General features: G+C 40.3%; 1 protein-coding gene across 2 annotated transcripts in view; it reads left to right on the top strand.

Moving 5' to 3' along the window:
* SHISA9 (shisa family member 9) overlaps positions 1-22084 on the top strand; it is a 307307-nt gene that overhangs the window by 5768 nt on the left and 279455 nt on the right. For both annotated transcript variants that reach the window (XM_075010947.1, XM_075010946.1), the window contains exon 2: positions 1723-1850. In XM_075010947.1, coding sequence (XP_074867048.1) covers positions 1723-1850 — 128 coding nt within the window. The remainder of the gene's footprint in view (positions 1-1722; positions 1851-22084) is intronic.

The raw sequence follows: 22084 nt of genomic DNA, 5'->3' as shown, positions 1-22084 counted from the left end.
CATGCCCTAACATTTAAAATTATATGAGCAAATCCTCGGAAGGGTGGAACATGTATCTTGAATCTGTCATATTAATTAAGCCACTAATTTGTTATCCATGTTTGATCTCTTATCTATATATTTTTTCTTTGGTTCTCTGAAATGCCGAGCATTCTTAATTCTCATTAATGTAAATGACAGGTAAAAGTATGGGCCATCTTGCATGAGATGTTCAGCTCCCGGAAAGATGAAGCCATTTATTTATTTGTGTACTACAATATAAATGGAACACACATTACAGATAAAGAGGCTTCTTTCTTTTGTCCTGGCTTTTCGCATTCTTCGTATCTGGTTGATTATTCAGTAATTGGAAAATGGGCACTATTTCTGAAATAATCTTAGACAATCTAAATGTAGCCAAGCTTGTGTTCCAAGGTTTGGGTTTTAAAAATAGTTTAAAATAGTGTAGTTGGACACCTACCCCCCCAACCATCTTTGAAATGCTGAAGACTTTGTTAGTATTTTCAAATGTAGGAAATAGTTACTTACTGTAAAAAAAATGTTCATTATTATATACTCTAACATTAAAGACAACAAAAGCCTGATCTCCTTGGGAAATACTAATCTACGCATCATGAGATTACACCATTTTCATTCCCAGAATGGAGGTGACATCTAATTTGCATTTTTTCCTTTTCCAAAAATGTGTCCAGCTGCTGAATTAAATTTAATTAAATCTATAATGCTGACAAAAAATTCTGTATACAATAATTAGATGTGAATGCTCTCCCAGCATCAGTCTAAATGTGTTTTCAAACTCTGGATTGTAATGTAATCTCTTTCTTTCAGGATCATATTGTACATACCTCTATGAGATCCCTGCTTGTGGCTTTCTCTCAGCTATGTAAACCAGCTCTGCTGCTCTTGCTTCATATTGGAGTGGTGCTTCAGTGCCTTGAATAATTTCAGTTACCTTCTTGTAACTTCTTACATTATCACCAGAATGTAACAGTCTGAATAGTACCTAAAATTCTAATAGCATAAAAATAATCCATGAGCATGTGGGAACATATTATTGTGTATCTTATGTGCAATAAAGCGCTATATCTGAAAGTTGTGAGCAAGATCCAGCTCAAGATATCTCTATTTGTAGCCCACATATTTTTGTGGTTCTAGTGTTTGGTACAGGTTGACCCTCTGTAGTCTGAGACTCTCTCATCTGGCAACATCTGTAATCTGGCATGATTTTAATTAGGTGGACAACCAATTATCAAGGGTGTGGCCAAGTTTTCTGTGGTCCAGTAAAGTTTGTTTGCAGTCCCCCAGTCCTGGCTCTGGGGTGTTCTGTGCTGTTATTTAGCTGTAATTTACCCCATGCGTCTTCTAAGAGCACAATAAGCAGTGGAAGTGTTGGGAATGCTGCTATTCAATATTAACCTGCTGTGATCTGACAGATTCTCTTGTACAGCACCAGTCAGATCCCAGGGATGCCAGACTAGAGAGGTTCAACCTGTATTTCGATATAGCACATAGCAATTAGGAAAAATAACATTGTCACACTGGTTCAGTGGAAGAGCTGCACTGCATTTGCCTTGTCTTTCATTAGTGAATGTATTTATTTATTTATTTATTTATAAACCAGATGCAGTATCTAGGATACAGCATATAATATTACACAAAATTAAACTATACTCAGCATAGTGCCTAGAAAAAAATCCAATGAGTTTAATTTTTGTTCTTCAGGGCTCTTGCTGATGTTATGCGTCCTCAGGGTCCTTGCACAACAGATCACATGGAAAGAGACCTAAACATTGTAGTTCATGTACAACATTACGAAAACATGAAGACAGGGCCATCTGCAAATAACTTGCGTAAGTTTCTTTATATTTTATTACTGTTTTGCTATGTGAATGAATGAGTTGATTTTGATCAAAGAAAATAGGACGGGTTCTTTAAATCAGAAATATTCTTGTGTTATTGAATTAGACTAGCAGCTCTCAAACTGGGGTCCTTGAGGGTACTCTGTGGGTCTACAAGTCATGTCAAGGGCTGGAAGCCACACTGATCAACTTCTCCCGCTTCCTCTCAGGGCCTCCTGCACACTATGGAATAACTGTTCCTCGTCCTACCCAGTGCCTCCTGCACACCACTGAACAGAGATAATATACACTTGGGGGAGAATAACTTAGGGGCTAGAAGCTGACTTAGGGGTTCACAAAATATTTTAAATCAAAATGGAAGTCCTTCGTTTGCTGAAGTCTGAGAACTTCTGAATTAGATTACATCAAGGACTTTACATGGGCTAATTGTATTTTCAGCTGAACTAAATGTAAATTCTTGCACTTATTTGAGATCAATTTTGGTGTTGGCTGAAATTTGTTTAATTTCTCAGTCTCTTTTTTTAAAAAGGTATTTTCATTCACTTCTCAGATTATGACCTATTCAGTGCTTCAGTATACTTGAGTGAAAACATAAAAGTAGCCAAATTTACACAAGGCTTCAGGTGGCTCATAGATCCTGTGTGTTCTTGTTCTGCAGTCTTGGTTGAGCACCTGTGAAAACTTTCTCCTGCATGGATTAATTTTCCCTTTTTGCAGGTCTCTGTGTGTATATATGTGTTCACAATCAAGTTGTGTGTGGGGGGGAAAAACATAATTCAGAATAGCAGGCTACAGTGGAAAATGTGTTTATCTGCACATTGCATTCTGCAGCAAAGGTATTATGGATTTAATTCTGCATGTGTTTTTACATATATTTAGATCTCTGGCTACCTTTTCATTCATATATCCTTCTGCAATTACATATAGTGGACAGTTTGGCCATCTTTGACCAAGGAAGTAGGTTTTGTTTTGGATCATATTGTACAACTGTTTTGAGGCCATATCATATTATCTGCTAGTAGAACTTTGGGGGTGTGAAGGGAATCAGAGAACCCTGATAAAGAATGGTATTTTTCATAAATATTGCTCTTTGGGGATAGTGGTGACAGCTATGTGCAGGTTCCACTTCTGTGGATACCAGGTATCAAGAGAGAGCAAAACCTTCAACTTACAGTGAAACTACTTACAATGTATCATGTAACCTGGCCTCCTGTTATAACCTGGCTGCATGTCTTGCACACGTAACTGTGCTGTTTTCCTGCACCACTGAGAGGGGAAAGTACAGAGATTTACAAAAACGCCTAACCTGCAACCTCCACCCTGGACATCCATTCAGAAATTCCCGAAAGGAGCTGTACTCCTGTCCCAACCAAGGAGCCTTAACTGCATGGAGCACATAAGACCTTTAAAAAGTTTGATGTGCAGTGTATATGCTGCATCTATTGATGTATATCAAGGATCAGTACTATGCTGTTCGGCCTTCTCTGAATAAAAGGAAAGGCGTATTGTTCTTGTGGTTAGGTTTTCAAGAAGGGAAGGTGCATAGTTGTAAAGCAATTAAATGTATCCCTACTCACTTAAATACATGAAAATAATGATAAGAATCTATGTTACAGATAAAAGCCAGGTGCTACACAATTTATTTCATTGCACATTTCAGGGTATTTAACATTTTTTCACACTGGGAAATTGAGACAGTACCTTATGTAATGTTCCGTAAAAGTGCAGCACAGTAGATCTTTATTAATCTAATTGTCTTTTGGATTTATTGATCTTTAGGCACCATATTTAACTCAGTGAGAGTCCATCTTTGCAGAGCTGGGTTGAGTTAATTTTTTAATGGTACTTAAACTTTTTGTGACCAATCTTCAACTTATTGGTATAAGATATTATAGGCCTATTTGACAATTTATACTAGCTGAAGATCTACCCCTTTGTATTTAACTTTCTTTGCTTTTCATATTACACAAAGAAATGGAAATCAAATCTGGAAGGTGTGCCGATACTGGCATGTTATTCCTGTCAGGTTTATCATAGAGTTACATAAACAATTTTAAACATGTTTATTATGTAACTGATAAATCAAAATTGTTTTTGTGCCATTATAAACAATCATGAAAATACATCCGTAGATAAAATGGAAATAAGCCACTCAACAGAATTAACCAGTGTATTAGAAGCAATTACGTTCTAGGGCATGCATATGCATTTACACTATAGGGTACAGGGCGAAATCCTTTGTGAAAAATATTTATGTTCATTAGCAGACTCTAGTTTTTTGAGTCATATATCTTAAGAATTTGAAATATTCATGGTGGAGTTCTGAAGAATTAGAAAACATGGTGACACAGTCACCAACGTTTAATAGTATAAGACTACCCACTGCTAATGTTAAATAAAAAAACCAACCTTTTACAATATATGTCTTTGCAAGCAAATAAACCTGAAACTTGAATATCTTAGAATTCTAGGGCTAGAAGGGACCTCACGAGGTCATCCAATCCAGTCCCCTGCCTGAAGCAGGATCAACCACAACTAAATCATCCCAGCTATGACTATGTCAAGCCACCACCTCTCTCAATAATGCATTTCAGTACTTCACTACCCTTCTGGTGAAATAGTTTTTCCTAATTCCAGTCTACACCCCTTCCTCTAAAGTTAGACCATTGCTCCTTGTTCTGCCATTAGTCATCACCTGAGAAAAGTCTGTCCATCCTCTGTAGAGCCCCCTTTCACAAAGTTAAAGTCTGCTATCTAATCACCCTCCCACCATCTGCTCCTCTGCAAACTAAATAAGTCCAGGTCTCTCAGCTTCTCCTCAAAGGTCATGTGCTCCAGCCCCTTAATTATTTTTGTTGCCCTCCGCTCAACCCGCTCCAGTGCATCCACATCCTTTCTATACTGGGGGGACCAGAACTGGATGCAGTACTCCAGATATGGCCCCACCAGTGCTGAGTAGAGGGGAATAATAACTTGTCTAGATCTGCTGGAAATACTTCTATATTGCACCCCAATATTCCATTAGCCTTCTTGGCTACAAGGGCACACTTTTGACTCATATCCAGCCTCTCATCCACTGTAATCCCCCAGGTCCTTTTCTGCTTTCCTGCTACTTAGCCAGTTGGTCCCCAGCCTGTAACAGTGCTTGGGATTCATCTGTCCCAAGTTCAGGACTCTGCACTTGTCATTGTTGAACCTCATCACATTTATTTTGGGCCAATCCTCCAATTTATATAGGTCACTCTGGACCCTATCCCTACCCTCCAATGTGTCTACCTGACCCCCTTAGTGTCATCTGCAAATTTGCTGATGGTGCAGTCCATCCCCTCATCCAGGTCATTAATAAAGATGTTGAACAGTACTGGTACAAACTTACAGCATCAGCTGATGGTTACTATAAATTATAACCTTCAGGAACACCTCAAACGCAGACTGAAAATTACTCTTACAAGTTCTCTGAAGTCTTCCCTCTTGTATTGATCCATGATGCAAGAAGGCAGAGTGTAGTTTCATAGTCATTCAATACTTTGTATTGAGAATTTCAGATGCAACAAAGATGAATTGTTGAAACCAAAGTATTATTCAAAAGTGTTCTAATTTGAGCAGTTACTCATTTGCTGTTTCTGATCTATTGAAGTGCCAGTTTGCTGATGCTTCCAAACCAGAATGAAGCTCTTTCAGGAAAGAGAACTCTTTATCAAAATGAAATACTTTGCATGAACATTGGAAAAAGTCTCTGCTTAAGTCTACCATCTAATTTATACTAAAAGAAAAGGAGAGGTTTTCTAAGCAACCTGGATTAAACACTGCTACTTGACAAGATTCGGAATCCATCAAATTCCTAATCTGAAGCTAAATTCCTTCAGAATAAGTTCAAAATGTACATATGCAGCTGAGTGGTTTGTCACTTACTTAATTTGCCAACCTTCCTTTTCTGAATATTCAGCTGGATGATTCTGGAGAGGACAAACTTCTGCCTTGTGTATATATAAATCCAGACCAGCTAAACACTTGTTGCTTAAGCCTGACTCTAAGGGTTGTTACTGTCCATATTTGTCTTTTAGTGATGTGCCTCCCATGCTGGAAGACAAGCGTCCAATCTAAAATTACAATAACTGTATGTCACTTCATTGATTTCCTGTATAGATTCAACCAGTCATTATTTCTCTGTTTAATTAGTTCTGAATTTGTGTTGACCACTGTCTTTTAATACTTAATATAAAATGTAACTGGTTTGCCATTTATATTTTAATAGATATATATATATAATAGTGATTTATAATAGGATGTTATGAGCTTTCCTAAAAAAATATTTTCACGGGACTTGTCGTCTCAGTTCAGAACAACTGCACTTGTACTTCCTGTACCCTGATACAGTAAGGCCCCATCTTAAGGCTGCCAGCACCCTAGTTGTCACTTCTCTTGACCAGAGACCCCTTCTTGCTTATCAGTATTTTTCCAAGATTCACAGTTCCCTGTCTACTTAGTCTACTCCAGTAAGTCAGATCTGCATAGACAAGACTGCAGTGGTGCTTGGCCTGCTTTTCAAAGGTTAGCCACAGTGTTAATCCACAGTTAAGTTATCCCATCGCTATTCCCAGTACTGTTTTTGGAAAACACACACACACGAGAGGAGCCGGTACTTGGCTAGCTGCCCTGCTCCCATCACCCTCCCCTCAGCAGCCAGTCCCATGGCTGGGGCTGCTGAAGTGATAGTACTGGCAAGTGCCAGCATAAAAAAAAAGCACTGTATTTCTAAGCAGCCACACTTTTTCTTAAGGTAAAAGCATTACAGAGAAAACATATTAAAAACAAAAAAAGAACTTTCTCACCTGCTCATAATCTTACCAGAGATCACTCCTCAAGTCCAATAGGAGCTCTGTCGGGAGTAAGTCTTTCCCTCCCTTTCGTAAGGAATAAGTGTCCTTTCCTTGAATGGAAGGTCTTGTCTGTTTGCCTGGATCAGAATGAAGGGCCCAAGTTGGTTTTAATTTAGCCTTGTTATAAACAAAAAATCTTCTTTTTGTTATTCCCTGGTAAAGTGAGTTTGAACTGGTATAGATCAGCCTTTCTTGGAGGTGTTATAACCAGTGTGAATTTGTCTAACTGTCCCATATTGTTCTTAGTTCTTGAACTGTGGTCCCGTTTTCTCTGTAAAATTACAAACAGTCCCCTCAATACCACATAAACGTTTGCATTTTTAATAGAATGATCTCCTAAAATGCATCATTTAGTAAGGAATAACAATTCAGTTGCTTGCCTGGGAATACTGCAAGATAGTGTCATATCTATCATTCTTAGACTCTGAAGAGAGAAGCTCAGTTTATTGGGGAAAAAGGGAAAGTAGGATAAATATGTCATTATGCAGTGACTACCTTCATTAACTTGAATTTTAATGTTAAAAGCAGAATTATGGTCTTTACTGGTGGTTTATAAAATACTAGTGCTAAATGCACCATAGTGCCCCTGCAGTGATAATTAGGACTGGTGGAGGGGAGCAGGCCAGTTTGTCAACTGGTGTAAATTATTCCAGTGATTTTAATGGAGCTATGACAGTTTATACCAGCTGAGTATCTGCCCCAACCATAAGGCCACCAATCTTACAGAGATTTATCATGCAGTTAACTATACACAGTGAATCCTTTAATCCTTGGATTTAATGGAATGAATCACAGTACATAGAGTTAAAACATACACGTACATCTTTGCAGGACTGGGACCTAACTTTGGTGGAGTATGGACAACAGGAGTGAGCCCTTGGTGTGAAGTCAGTGCTGTGCACTGATTGTTGCTTCAGTAGGCTCCTTGGATCTCTTCTTGATTTTAAAATTTCTTGTCAGCTATGATTTCCTTGGCAAATCAGTGAGAATGATATTATGGATGCGATTTTTTTTTTTCAGCAGTTATCCCATTCATTTAGGGCTGGATTCAAATCTCATAGAAGTCAATGGATTGAAACTATAGGCATTTTCATTGACTTAAACAGAGCTGTGACAATTTATGCCAACTCAGGGTTTGCCTGTGGTAGGGTTTCTTATTCACTGCTAGGTCATTTCCTTCTTGCTCATCTGGGGATTACCTGTCAGACAATCTGGTTCACCCTGGTTTGATTGCTCACCCTGTGGTGTCTCTCTGAAATCATGCTCCTGTTTCTGTATCATGGGGGGTGCTCCTTCTACATGGTTTGGCCTTCTGGCCAGGTCCTTCTAGTTTTCCCCTTCTGCAGTATCAGAGTCTTTCTGAACATCCTGTCTCAAGTAGTCTTCAGTTCCACTGCTGAGACTGTGCCACTTCCCCAGTGGCAGGCAGATGAATCTAGGCTTGCCCACTGTCTAGATTCTAGTCCACGGACCCTATGACCAGCAAACACAGTCTGCATAATTCCATACCTGTGGCTGCTTCATTTGTCTCCTTCCATTTTATCTTCTCCTCTTCCGTATTATCACTTGAACTTGGCCTGCTCCCTGCAGCTATTTCACCAGCTCTTGGATTATGGCCAGTCCATATTCCAAATCAGGATCACTTCATATTCCAAATGAGGCTTACAGTGACCTTTGATTGCCTCATTTCTTGCCAACTCCCATCCTCTTGGGGAATGACTACAGTGGATTCTTCTCTTTATGCCTGTCCCAGCTCCTCCCACACTTGGGCTTAAACAGTGGTTCAGCATTATCAGTCCCAGTGCATCTCCACATACAGCCTGTCACTGATTTAATTGTTCCATTTTACTTAGCCAGGCTTTGTGTGGTAGAGACACATCACAATACCCCCATGTGATCACAATCATTTAAAAACTCCAGCATCTGCAAGACAGGTCCTTTTTTGGCAGTCTATTATGCAATAAGAATATATTTTTTCAGTTGATACATAATCATTTGTCTTTAGCTCGCTTTTAATTTTCAGATAAATTTGGCATGTTTTAATAAAATATTTAACAATGTAAAAAGGTATTTGAGAGAGAGACAGCCATACCTAATTATCGTTGATTTATTTAATTTTGTGGTAATTAAAATTATGGTATTAAAATTCTGTTCTTAAAAATCTACTTTGCATAAATTTTACAGTTTATAATGTAGTTTAATTAACAGATTGAATGTCTCATTAATAAAACAAAATTGTTCTTATAATTGAAGCGAAGATTGCTGTAATATTATATTACATGGGTTGTTTCAGTCCACACAACAACAAAATTGGAAAGTATATAGTAAAGAACAAAACTCATTTTGGCACTTGTGATGTATTGTCTCACTAGAAGAATTACTCAGCATTGCTCAGGTCCTTAACAAGATGTTTTTGTTTTTTGTAAAATAAAATGAAAATTTCAGTCTTTGCACTGAGGTGAAGCTGGGAATAAGGAGTTTAGTATGCAAGCTGCCCTGGGGAGAAAGAGGATTACTCTCTCACTGCCATGGATGCTGCAGCTCCAGACGGCATAGGTGGGAGAGAGGTGCATGTCTCCCAGCTGGGGCAGATCCAGGTTTGTCCACTCCCCAGCCAGAGTGAGGCATGATGCAAAATATGAAATTTAGTAAAACTCAATAATTCAAGACCCACAAGGCGTGCAAATACAAAACTGATTCATAATAAATAATGTCAAACCATACTTTTTGCAACCCCTATTATAAGAACAGTACACACACGATTTGTAATGCGATACATGTTTATCGTGGGATGTTCACACATTTTTTACATATTCTGTTTCCTCACACTTTACAAGTGTGTTTGTATTACTATCTTCCTCACATTCCCTCCTGAATCCACTTTAATTATGCCAATTTTATTTCATGTTTAATTTCAGTTTTCTTTCTTAAAATGTGTGTTGCCCTTCACAGCAGGAATGCTGCAATCATCCTTTTTCTTTTCAAATTCAAGACTTTATTAGTAACATGATCAAAACACAGATACAGTATTGTATCCCACAATGCACTGCACTTATTAAAGGGGAAGTTGTACAGCATTTTGAAATCCCATTGTATGCTATTTAGATATGAGTTGTTTTATTTTTTTTAATTTTGCAATTATAGTGTTGGGAGCCACAAAGAAGTCCTTAAAGAGCTCATGTGGCTCCAGAGTTTCAGCTTTAAGACCCCTGGTTTAGGAGGAATTATTGACGATACAGACAGACAAACTCTCTATATAGTAGATTATTCACTGGCAGATGAGAGCTAACATTTAAGTGTGGTGTGATTCTGAGAAGAACTTCTCCCCTTCCTGGGTAATTCAGTTTCTTCTTCTGCATCATCAGGATAATTGTTTAATAAGGATCCTTTCCTGCAGACACTTGTTACTAAATGTTAATGCTTACTGTTGTCCACTGTTCCTCTGACAATAAAGGGAGCACTCGAAATAGTAAGCATTTGGGACTTAGGAATCATTAAAAAGGGATAGAGGATAAGACAGAGAATATGTTATTGCCTCTGTATAAATCTGTTATGCCCACATCTTGAATACCGTATACTGATGTGGGCACCTCATCTCAAAAAGATATGCAGTCATCCCACATTTAATGAGTACTCGACTTATAAGTACTCGCTAAAACAAGGGACATAAATACATACCTTTGTTTACTAAAAGAGTGAACTTCCCCTGCTTATGTGAGCCAGCCATGGGGTCCCTGGCGGGTGCATGGGGAGACCTGTAGCCCTGTGGCTGGAGGAGAACCAGCTGCAGTGTGCCTGGGTGGGGCGTGGGGAAACCCACAGCCCCCCCGGCCCACTCCCAACACCATGGCCTGCAATTCCCCATGCACCTGCCAGCTCCCAACACCCACCCAGGCCTGGAACCCCCCAGCCTGCTGTACCACCCACAGGTACTGCACCTTTTCCAACACGCGTTTCCCCCGTAAGGTTCACTTACCTTTCAGGCTGCATGCTGCCACTTCTTCCCCCAGTTAGGAGCACTGGGAACCAGAGACTTTTACATGTATTTTAATGGTAATTTAGTGTCCCTCTTATGAGTTTTTGCCTATGAGCAGAAAGTTGGGAGCCAATTGTGCTGATATAGTGTTTGATGAGTGTATTGGCATTAGGAAAAGTTCAGCAAAGGGTAACAAAAATGATAAGGGGTTTGGAATGGGTGCCATATGAAGAGAGATTAAAAAGTCTGGGACTTTTCATCCTAGAAAAGAGGAGACTAAGGGGAGTATAATAAAGTTTATAAAATCATGACTGGTGGAAAAAGTAAATAAGGAAAAGCTATTTATTTGTTCCTTAACATTAGACCTAGGAGTCGCCAAATTAAATTAATGGGTAGCAGGTTTAAAACCAACAAAAGGAAGCTTTTCTTCACACAGCGCACAGTTGGCCTGTGGAACTTGTTGGCAGAGGATGTTGTGAATACCAGGACTTTAATGGGGTTCGAAAAAGAGCTAGACAAATTCATAGAGGATAGGTCCATCAGTGGCTGTTAGCCAGTATGGTAGGAATGGTGTCCCTCGACTCTGTTTGTCAGGGGCTAGAAATGGAAGACAGGAGAGGGATCACTCGGTGATTAGCTGTTCTGTTAACTCCCTCTGGGACATCTGGATTTCGCCTCAGTTGGAAAACAGGATCCTTGGCTAGAAGGACCTTTGGTCTGATCAAGTATGGTAGTTCTTATGACTAGCTTAACCCTTTATAAACTATATTTCTGTCTGTTACATCTTAATGTGGGAAGCTCTCACAATTTACCTCTCTTCTTCGTCTTAGAATAATATACAGCTCTTTGAGAGATACAGCTGTTATAACTTTGCTTTAGGTTTACCAACATTTAGCAAAACATGTTGCTATTAACAATAATTGTCAGCAGCATCAGGCATCACCATTTCACCGATATTAAAATCTGTAACATCTTGATGGAAAAGTCTGAGTTGACCCATGTTGTCACTCTGCTTGGAAAAAGTTTGGACACTGATCTTCTTAACGTGGAATGTACAGCTTTATAAAGCCCAAGGTATTATGGCATGAGTCACCTGGTTAGAAGGCAGCCAAAAGGTACCTTTCATTTCTAGCGTTGGTTTGCCAACAATGTGATGTGTAGAATTTGCATGTGCCATTTGGATGACAAAATAAAATTCTTAATTGCTATCTTAATGTTTAATCATCTTTCTAAGTCTGTTAGTTCCCAACACCACCCCCATGTTAGTTGTCTCAAAAATCACAGCAATGGTACTAGTTTCAGTCTACACATACAAGGCCAGATATAAACTGTTGAAAGATACAGAGGTACCTACAATTTTACCATTGTGGCTGAATGAACTTTGATGCTAAATTTATTGTTTTAAATTTTTGTTATATCCTGTAATATCGTTTTTATTACTTCAGCTTTCAATCCACCCATGCTAACTTTACTAGTCTGCGTCCAAACCCAGTAGATACGAAATAAGTGTTAAGGTTGGCTTGTATACATTAGAAAACTTAGGACTACATTTTGCAGCATTACTAGTCAATTAAAAATACTGTTCAGTGTAAATAACATTTTCAAAAAATTCAGTCCACAAAATTCAGTCATAAATGGTTTTCAGTAGTTTTGCTTCATTTGATGCTTTGTATCATAACTTGTCTTAAAATGTACATCAGTGTTGACTCCATTTTCATTATAAAATAAAACTAAGAAGGGAATTGAATGTTTAATATTTATTAAATGGCTGTATTGTTGATAGGTATAATATAAAATATGAGAGCAAGTCTTCACAGCTGATGCAAAACTGCATTAGTAATCATTCACAGATAATTAACAATATTGATTCTCATGTATTAGGTATCATTAAACCTTGAAAGATTATGTTTTTGTTATATTAAAACAGCATTCTTAAAAAATTGTAAATGAGGTAATGATACTCGTACTTCATGTGTAATTCATAACTGAGCAAGTGTCCAACTCTAAGGCGGCACTTTGTCTATGCTACAGCAATCCTTCGAAAGAAATTCTTATTGAAGAGATCTTCCAAAAAAAAACTTCTTTTGAAAGATCACTTCCGTACACAAAAAAGCAGAATGAAAGATCAATATGCTCTTTTGATAGAGAGCATCCACGCAGCCCCTGATTTTTTGAAAGACTGGGCCAGGGATCAAAAACTGGGGCGCCATGAGGACTGTTCTTTTGAAAGAAGGGCCTGCGGAGTGTCTATATGCACTTATTTGAAATAATTTTTCAGAAAAAGGCGCTCTTATCTGGGAGAGGAAGAAGGCTGTCGGAAAAAGGGCCATGTTCTTTCAATTGCAGTGTTGACTAGTGTAGATGCAGCCTAAGAGATGTACTTGCCTTGCACATTTATTACTGACAAGAAGGTAAAACTGAAACCCATAAATTTGCTTCTGACACTGACCTTATAATTACTAAAATACGTTCCAAGATCATATCATTCCATTTTGGGATCAAATCTTTGATACTTGAAAAGAGTGCAGAAATGACCAATCTAGTAGATCAGAAGTTTGAGCGTATTATTGGTGCTAGTAATTATATAGTATTTAGTTTAGCATAGTGCCCAAAATCTGCTAGGTAATTACTAAACACAAGAAAATATATAGCCCTACCTCCTGAAGAGTTTAACCTAGCTGCATAAGTTCACATTTTGGTTTCTACAGCTGTCGCTAGGAGAAAGCTTTTTCCTTACATGCAGTTGCTCTTCTAGGCTTGATCTGATCAGTGATTTTTAATTTTTCATATTCCAATATTGTTTTTTCAATGTGTTTTCCATGCAAAATAATGCTTGTTTCCCCCATTATTTATTAAACCAGAAATGATATCTTTTCTGCTGTCTGTTACCCTGTCATTGATTTTGATGGGAAAGGATTTCATCCCTTATGTCTAATGACTTATAGGAATGTGTTAAAATGCAACTTATATAGGCCTGATCTGTCTCTCATAAAAACCAATGAGTGTTTTGTCATTGTCTTCAGTGGGACAAAGATAAGGAGCTGTGCAGAACACTTTCCCCTTCCTCACACCCTTCTCAAGAAGAGCCTTATGTTCATGGCATACAGAGAGGGAGCTGGAACACAACAGAGTATTTTTGTTAATGTATTTGTAACTTTAATAAGAGATCCAAAGATAGCTCCCTAAGCAGAGCAGAACTTGACCCCACCTTTGCTTAGGTTGGTTCTTTGCAAATAGCCTTCACAAGATCCAGATCACATGCTTCTGTAGAGAGCATCCTACTCCTATGTGTGATAGTTTGTAATTTAGTTTTAATTCATTATGCGTAAGAATGCCCATACTGGGTCAGACCATTGTGTCCTGTCTTCCAGCACTGGTCAATCCCAGATGCTTGAGAGGGAATTAAAAGAACAGCATAATTATTAAGTTATTCACCACATTTGATAGGAGAAATTCAAAGCAGAAAAAGGAACAAAGACTGTTTATTGCAAAGAATAATATGAAATACGAAAAGTAGAGTAGAAATTACCAGCAAAGTGCCAATTATATCCTCCTGAAAAGGAATCTCCCTAAAGTTCAGAATTTTCTTCCAGTTGCCTGGTGAGGGGAGAGAGTCTTAGAAATCTGCAAAGGCGGCAAAAGGTGAAACTTTCAGATCTTTGCCACCCTGGGGAAAAGGAAACCCCAGTTCTATATAAATTGTCTTCTCCGTGCTACTCCTCTCAGCCCCTCATTTTTGACAGCATGGCTACAGTAGGAGCAGTACTTCTGTTAGTCAGATACCATGTGCAGTATGCCCTCCTGATAGGGTTGCAGGCATGGTATTTGTTTCTTTACTAATTCCAAGCTCACAGAGAAGCTGTCACAAGCTCGTTCCAGTTTCATCCATCTTGGGCATAAGATAAAGCTTCAGTTTGAAGCTTTAATTTATGCCATTAGCCTAAAGTCTCTCTGGGACTTTATACTAGTGGAGAAGTGGATATACTGGAATTTGCTACATCGTGCCCCCTTCTTAAACCAGGGATTGAGGGTTCTAATGTGAGAGGTGTTAGAGCTGGCAGAAAAGCTGGCTTCTGCTAGTTTTAGGCCATAAATGGCTCAAATTGGATGTGATGGATTAGGGAGTCTGGCAATGGAGTATAAGTTATATAAGCAGCATTAATGTAGGTACTGACATCTAAGTGGATGTCTGTTTCTACTCATATGAAAGCCAGTTCTTCCTTCTGCCCCTGCCCCCAAGACCCAAGGGCTATGTCTACACTAGCCCCAAACTTCGAAATGGCTGTGCAAATGGTCATTTTGAAGTTTACTAATGAAGCGCTGAAATACATATTCAGTGCCTCATTAGCATGTGGGCGGCCGTGGCACTTCGAAATTGATGTGCCTCGCCGCCGCGCGGCTCATCCAGACGGGGGTCCTTTCGAAAGGACCCTGCCTACTTCAAAGTCCCCTTACTCCCATCTGCTCATAGGAATAGGGGGACTTCAAACTAGCCAGGGTCCTTTTGAAAAGGAGCCCTGTCTGGATGTGCCGCGCGGTGGCGAGCCGTGTCAATTTCAAAGTGCCGCAGCTGCCCGCATGCTAAAGAGGTGCTGAATATGTATTTCAGTGCTTCATCAGTAAACTTCGAAATGGCCATTTTGAAGTTCGGGGCTAGTGTAGACACGGCCAAGGAGCACATGGTTAGGGATATTTACAGGGGAAAGAGGAGGGATCCAGGGATGATGGTACAAGGCAGCAATCCTTTTCGTCTCTTCAGACATATCACAGGATTTGAGTTGCCTACTTTAATTGCTCTCGGTCACTGCAGTGGGAGTGTTTGTGTAAGGCCAGAAGAAATTTGACCTATATGAAAATGCATCTAGATCAATTTCAGGATAAATATTGATTTGATGTATTGTAAGAATAACTTTTTAAAAAAAAATCTGTTCCTCAGACTGCAACTTCAGACAGCATTTTTAGGTATTACAGGCCATATTCTCACCTTATTCCAATTCCTTTAGTGCCACGAGGGAGATGAGGCAATTTAGTAATTTTCTGCAGGGGGATCTGGATCCTATCCTTTCTTGTCCTTGGTGCAGAGGGTGTGTCACAGATTTAGAAGGGGATGTAATTTTGGGTACAAGTGAGCAGGAGGTGTGGCCAGTGTGCAAAGTGCTCTGACGGTTTCCATTTGCTGTATGCTGGTGTTCCTTAGGCTGGAACACAGAATAGGGGAACTGTAACCCACTTTATAATAGCCCCTGTCTGCTACACTCCAGCAAATGATAAATTGGACATTTGAAAGAGGTTCAGATGTTTAACAACCCGTTTGGACATTTCTGAAGCTAATGTCCCCACTGTTATTACAGTGTGCACTATTTTGCACAACTTACGTAAATCAAGGTGGGAGACTTTCCTGTCTGTCTGGAATTCTGAAGCGGAGGTAATAGGTGGGACTTACTTGCAGTCATCTACACTGCCATCCAGCAATACCCACGCTCAGGCTGCAGCACTAAGGGACGCTTTAAAAAACAGCTTTATGAATGATCTGTAACACACATGGTACCTATGTGTGTCTCCACCATAATGCCAATAAATCAACCATGCTGTAATGAATGAATGCTTTTCTTTGGTGGGAGGAGGTTAAGTTAAATAGAATGTGCTGTACTTTCATTGCCCCCCCCCCACTCCCAGTTCCCTCAGCTGCATGTCTTCTACGGACAAGGGAATTTCACTCCCCATCTGTGCCTTCAGTGGCACTCACCCTTCCCCCAACCACCTGGTTCCCTCAGCTGCGTGTCTGCTGCGGACGAGGGAGTTTCACTGCCCAGTTGTGCCTTCAGCTGCACTCACCCACCCCTCACCCACCCGGTTCCCTCAGTGACATGTCTCCTGCCGACAAGGGAGTATCACTGGGCAGCTGTGCCTTCAGAGGCACTCACCCACTCCCCACACACCCAGTTCCCTCAGCTGTGCGTTTGCTGTGGACAAGTTTCACTGCCCATCTGTGCCTTCAGTGGCATTAACCCTCCCTCCACCAGCCCGTTTTGATTTGTGTTCCCCCTCCTCACCCCTGCAGGACAAGAAATCACACCGAGCTCAAAGAAATGATTTTATTTTGAGGGGAGGAGAGGTTTAAGTGTCTGGCAAAAGAAGCCTTCTCAAGGGTGCTTGAATAGCCTTTTGCAGTGACCCTGGGAGCTGGAACAGCAGGGTAGCCTTGCCCTTCCTCCATGTGTGCGGGGACCCCAATGATGGAGGGCGGGCAATCTCTCCTCAGGGGACTTGTCACAGTCCACAGCGATGGGGGGTGGGCACCCTCTCCTCAGGAAACTCTGGCCAGCAGGTATCAGCTGATGCCCTGTGGGTTTGGGAGTTCCTCTGCAGCTGAAGCAGGGAGCACAGGATCTCCATCTGATAAGTAATGGCTGTTACGAGCTTTGCTTCAACTTCGATCTTTGCTGCAAGCTCAGGGTGCTTTGCTGGGGTCTTATTCCTCTTTGACAATTGCTGGTGCTTCAGGTCAAGCATTCTGTTGTTAAAGTTAACTTGACTGATGCCACTCAGCTGTACTGTGATGCCACTGAGCAATGCCCTTTATCAAGTTCTTCCGCTCTGCATGAGTGTCTTGCATGTGCTTCAGGATCATATCTTGTTTGCCTTTCCTGCGTTGCCTGGTTTTCTCTGCAACACTGGTCACTGGAAAATGAAGGTCAAACTTAAGATACAATTGAAATAATGTGCTTTGAAGTGCAATGAATGTGTCTTTCTGTGTTCTATCACTGAAAATATACTTTTGAAGGACACATGGATTGTTGAGGATGGGATGGTAAATGTGCATTTCACAATACCTCACTTGCCACCACTTCTCCAGCACATTGCTTTGTGGACATGGTAAGCTATAAGCGATTGTCCTCTTTTGGGGGGGGAATGGGAAGGTCTCCTGAAAAAAACACAAGAGTGCCTGGGTGGGGCCTTCGAGGAGATCTCCAAAAAGGAGAAGTGCTTCATCCCAAGAAAAGTTAACACAATGTTCTGGGGGGCATAGAAGCACAGCTAACAAACCTGTACCTATGCAAAACCCTCTAGGTATCCCCTCCCCCAACCCACTTCTAGCAAGCATAATAAAGGCTCTCCGGAACTGCTTGCTCCAGAAGGCTGGGAGACCAGCGTGGAGGGGACTGCTGTGGAGGGGAGCACCATGGAGGGTCCTGTCATGGAGGGGATCCATTCCAGGTCTATGGTGAAGAGCTTTGAGCTGTCTGGGACAACTTCCTCTGTCCCCTGCTCATTGCTCCTTTCTTCCTCTCTCTTGCCCTCTTCCTCTGCACCACGCTGCTTCTCCATTCTCACCCCAGAATCCATACCAGGGCCTCCACAAGTACCATAATTCAGTTCGGGCTGCATGGTGGGGTCACTCCCCATAACTATGTGGAGCTACTGATAATAGTGGCAAGTCCGTGGAGCCAGCCCTGACTGCTGTTTGGCTTCCTGGACTTTTTGATAGGCCTGCCGGGGTTCTTCAGTCTTCAGCCGGCACTGCATAGACTCTCAGGAGTAACCTCGGGCTGCCATCTTGCACGTCATCTGATCATAGATGGCCATGTTTCTCTTGGACACCTGAAGTTACTTTGCCACCAGTAGTTCTCCGCAAATGGCAGCGAGATCCAGAATCTCCTGGTGGATCCAAGCTGGGGCTCTCTTGTGCGCTTGAGAAGTGCTAGTCAGATCATTACCCTGAGTGCTCATGATTGCAGTACAGGGCTACCAATAATTGCTACCTGTGCGGTGCAGTGGCTACCGATGCAGTGCAACATGATGGGCAAAAGGACTTTTCATAATGGACACCCTTTTTATTTGCAGGGCAAGGCCGCTAAATTCCAATTCCAATTCCAATTGAATCCAAATGTTGTGGGCTTACTTTGACCTTGCTGCACACCTGACAGCAGTGCCATTCTTGGAGGGTCACTGCATAGCTTTGAGGGATACATACGGGGCACTTCTGAAGGCTAACACATTCAGATTAAGGACATGGTGCTTCCACACTAGCCTTGATTCGAGATTTTAAATTCGAGATCAATACTATTCCCGTCCCATAATGTCGATATTCTGTAACGGGCATTATATCTCAGTAAATTGAATTAACAGTATTACGTGTGACAGTCACGTTTTAATGTCGAGCTAGAGCGTTGAACTTTGAATTTATCTTGTAGTGTAGATGCAGCCAGAGTTCTTCAGGGACTAAGCACGGGTAGAAATGTTTATAACAAAACCGGTGGCAACCACTAGCAACTTCTGACTTTTGAAAACATTTTTAATTTTTTTTAAAATTTCTTTGAAAAGATTATTTTATTATTATTTTGCACTTATACTTTGTGTAGTCATTGGTAGCCATGTAACTTGAGCATGAAAAATGGGTTCAGCATTACCACTGGGATACAATATTGTTTTACATCTGCCGTGAACAGTTATAAAAGACACCATGTAAGATACGAGGTAGAGAAGAATAAGCTCTAGGTCTTTTTCTTAGCTGATTTATCAAAAATGCAAATTTAAATAAAACAGGAAAACAGTAGTCACTCTGAGAACCTCTCAACACACAAAAATGACACCCGTTAATATATCGTGGTATTGTTTTGTCATTGGCAGGCTAGTGCAGTGGGTATTCACCTCTGCAGATCCAAATTCCTTTAGCAGCTTTATTCTAATTCCAAGGGCATTCATCCACAACGTGTTGAATTGTGCCAATTTTTGGACTGGCAAGCTCTACTTAGGCGAAGTCTAGGACTGGAATCAAAGGGGTGTATTTCTCGAGTTGAGAAGCGTGCATATCACCTGCCTGCTTGGATACAGCCAGAGCTCTCAGTAACTTGCTTCAGTAGCTATTAAAATCATCCAAAGACTTTTAGAAAGAAAGATAAAAGAGCTCCAAGCTGTGTGTTGAAACTTCTAATCTGTAGCCTTCAAAATCTGACCATTTAGTGGATACTACACCTATAAGGGGAGCTTCTACACAGACTTTTCCATGCAGAACTAATAAGTGCAGTAAAATAGTACAGAGTTTGGTTAGCTCAGAGTTTGGTCCAGCGCATAAATGGGTGCTGATATGTTGCACACAGAGGTCCTAACCATCTACAGTAGACTTCTATTCACCACAACAATAGGAAAGTAAGGAAAGTGGGATGTGTGTGTGGGGAGGTGTGAGCAGGGGTGGCTTTCCAGCATGCCCCCCATCCTTACAAGTTTTTCCATGCACACAGTGCTTGATTTGTAGTCTGCAAGTTGCATTTGTACGTGGTGATGGTGGGAAATGGTATGTCAGAGAAGCAACAATGCTGTGCAGCATGCTTTCCCTTAGACATTGGCAGATTTGTTATTAATTGTTAATTATTATTATTTCTGGTGTTCATAATGCCAACATCATTTTGGGTGCTTTCCCAGTAGAAGGCTGCACAGTACTTAAAGGCTGTTCAAAAGCAGCATTATTCCTCCTCTATGGCTTCTAACTCTTCTGGAAAAATAGGTATTGTACAGCTGCAGAATAGAAAGCCAGTCACAGCTGCCAAGGGGAGGCTGAACAGTAGCATGGAGGGGAAGGACTTTGGTGGATATTCTCAGATCCCAAGTCTCTGCTTTTAGAGCTGAGGTTTACTTTCCCCAGAGATCTTTGGTGCTAAAAGCTTAGAAGCTTTACATCTTGAATCTTCAGTGAGGAAAGTGAACATGCAGTAGGCACTTCTGTGATGTTCTCGGTGTTCTTGAGCTTTTGTTTCTGCTTGGATGGGATACTGTCTGGGAGGAAATGATTTGCTTCTAAATGTTATCTGAACTGGATAAAATCAAAACCTGCCAATGCAGCATTCCAAAAAATCTAAATTTCTGAGAAGACTTGGGGCCACATTCTTCCAAATGTACCTCATTCTCTGAATGGTTAATAATATATTAAGAAGCTACACAGTATAGAAAAGGAGGCGGAATCTAACTCACAAAAGGCAGGCAATTGGTCAGAATATTGTTTGCACTTAAAGAAACTCTAGATTAGGGTCTTTTGGTGGGACAGCCCCATTTTTCAGTGAAACCCATTATATATCAAATAAAGATGCTTGAATGCCACAGGATATTATCACATTATGCATATTATCAGTGATATTGTTTTATAGATGTTTTCATAAGCCACAGATGCCTCTAAAATCTACTATATTATTTATACGAGCATTATTACAAACTTCAGGTATTTTGACATCTAAGCAACATGATTTTTAAGAACTGAAAATATGGGAATATAAAATATTTGAGACTGGGAAATGTGTATCAAAACCTCAGAGAGTTCTAGAGATCTTAACAAATCATGGCAGCCTGCCAGAAACATACATTTTGGATGGAGGGTAGTTTCCAATTTCTATGCAGTTCAAGCTAACGCAATTATTAAAATAAACATTTGAAAATTGTTAAGAAATTGATAATTATGAGAAGCTCATTTCTGGAGGAGAGGGAGACAAGTAAGTTGGGAATTTTTAATGGCAAATATGACTTGAACAAGAATAATAAAATATTAACATGTATAAAATGAGCATCCAGGCTAATTAATTCAATATTATGCTTTTCACTAAAGAAAATAGCTTAGGTTAGCAATGACATTTTGTAAACTCAGCAGGCACACAAGATAGGAGAATAAGATTTTTTTTAAATCCTTTTGTAGACATGGACAGAGGAAAGTGAAACAAAGAAATTGTAATTCCATAAGAAAACAAGCCCTGAGGGACTGGATGGCTCAGGAGACAGGTAATGGGATACAGAACTTTAACATCTAGGTACTGGTTTAAATCTAGACATGATTGGTAGTGAGTAATGAAGTAATTACCAGTTAGTAATCAGTGTTAACATGTCAACTACCAGCTCCCAATTCTTTGGTTAAAATCCTAAATACCAAGGAGAAGATGGCCATCTCATGGTTTGAAAGATAGCTGGGATATCTATTTGTATCGATTATGAGAGCATGGCTCTTTTAACTGGATAGATTTGCTAAAACAAACATGGGAGTGTGTTCATCAGCAGATCTGGAGTCCCACTTTTCAGTTTATGAATACAGATAGATTCTAAGGCATGGAAAGAAGTTTCTCAGTAGCCTGCAATATTGTAAAGAAGAAAACATTCTGGAGCATCTGAGCTGTGAGAAGATTGTGATTGCTGATTGGGTGAATTTTAGATGATGCCATTTAATTGGCCAGATGATTATAAAGGACCAAATCCTGATAAAGGCTGAAAGGGTGAGTACTTCAGCTGCATGGTGACATAGTCTGCAGGGATGCAGACAGGAAATCCTTTGCATTGCCACTACTGGAGGCTCAGGGCTGACATAGCAATACCTTGTGTTATCTGTCCACTCT

The sequence above is a fragment of the Carettochelys insculpta genome, chromosome 16 (genome assembly GCF_033958435.1).
Source record: "Carettochelys insculpta isolate YL-2023 chromosome 16, ASM3395843v1, whole genome shotgun sequence".
Classification (NCBI taxonomy): Eukaryota; Metazoa; Chordata; order Testudines; family Carettochelyidae; genus Carettochelys; species Carettochelys insculpta.
The sequence above is the reverse complement of the archived record's forward strand: the minus strand, read 5'-3'. Positions and strand labels throughout refer to the sequence as shown.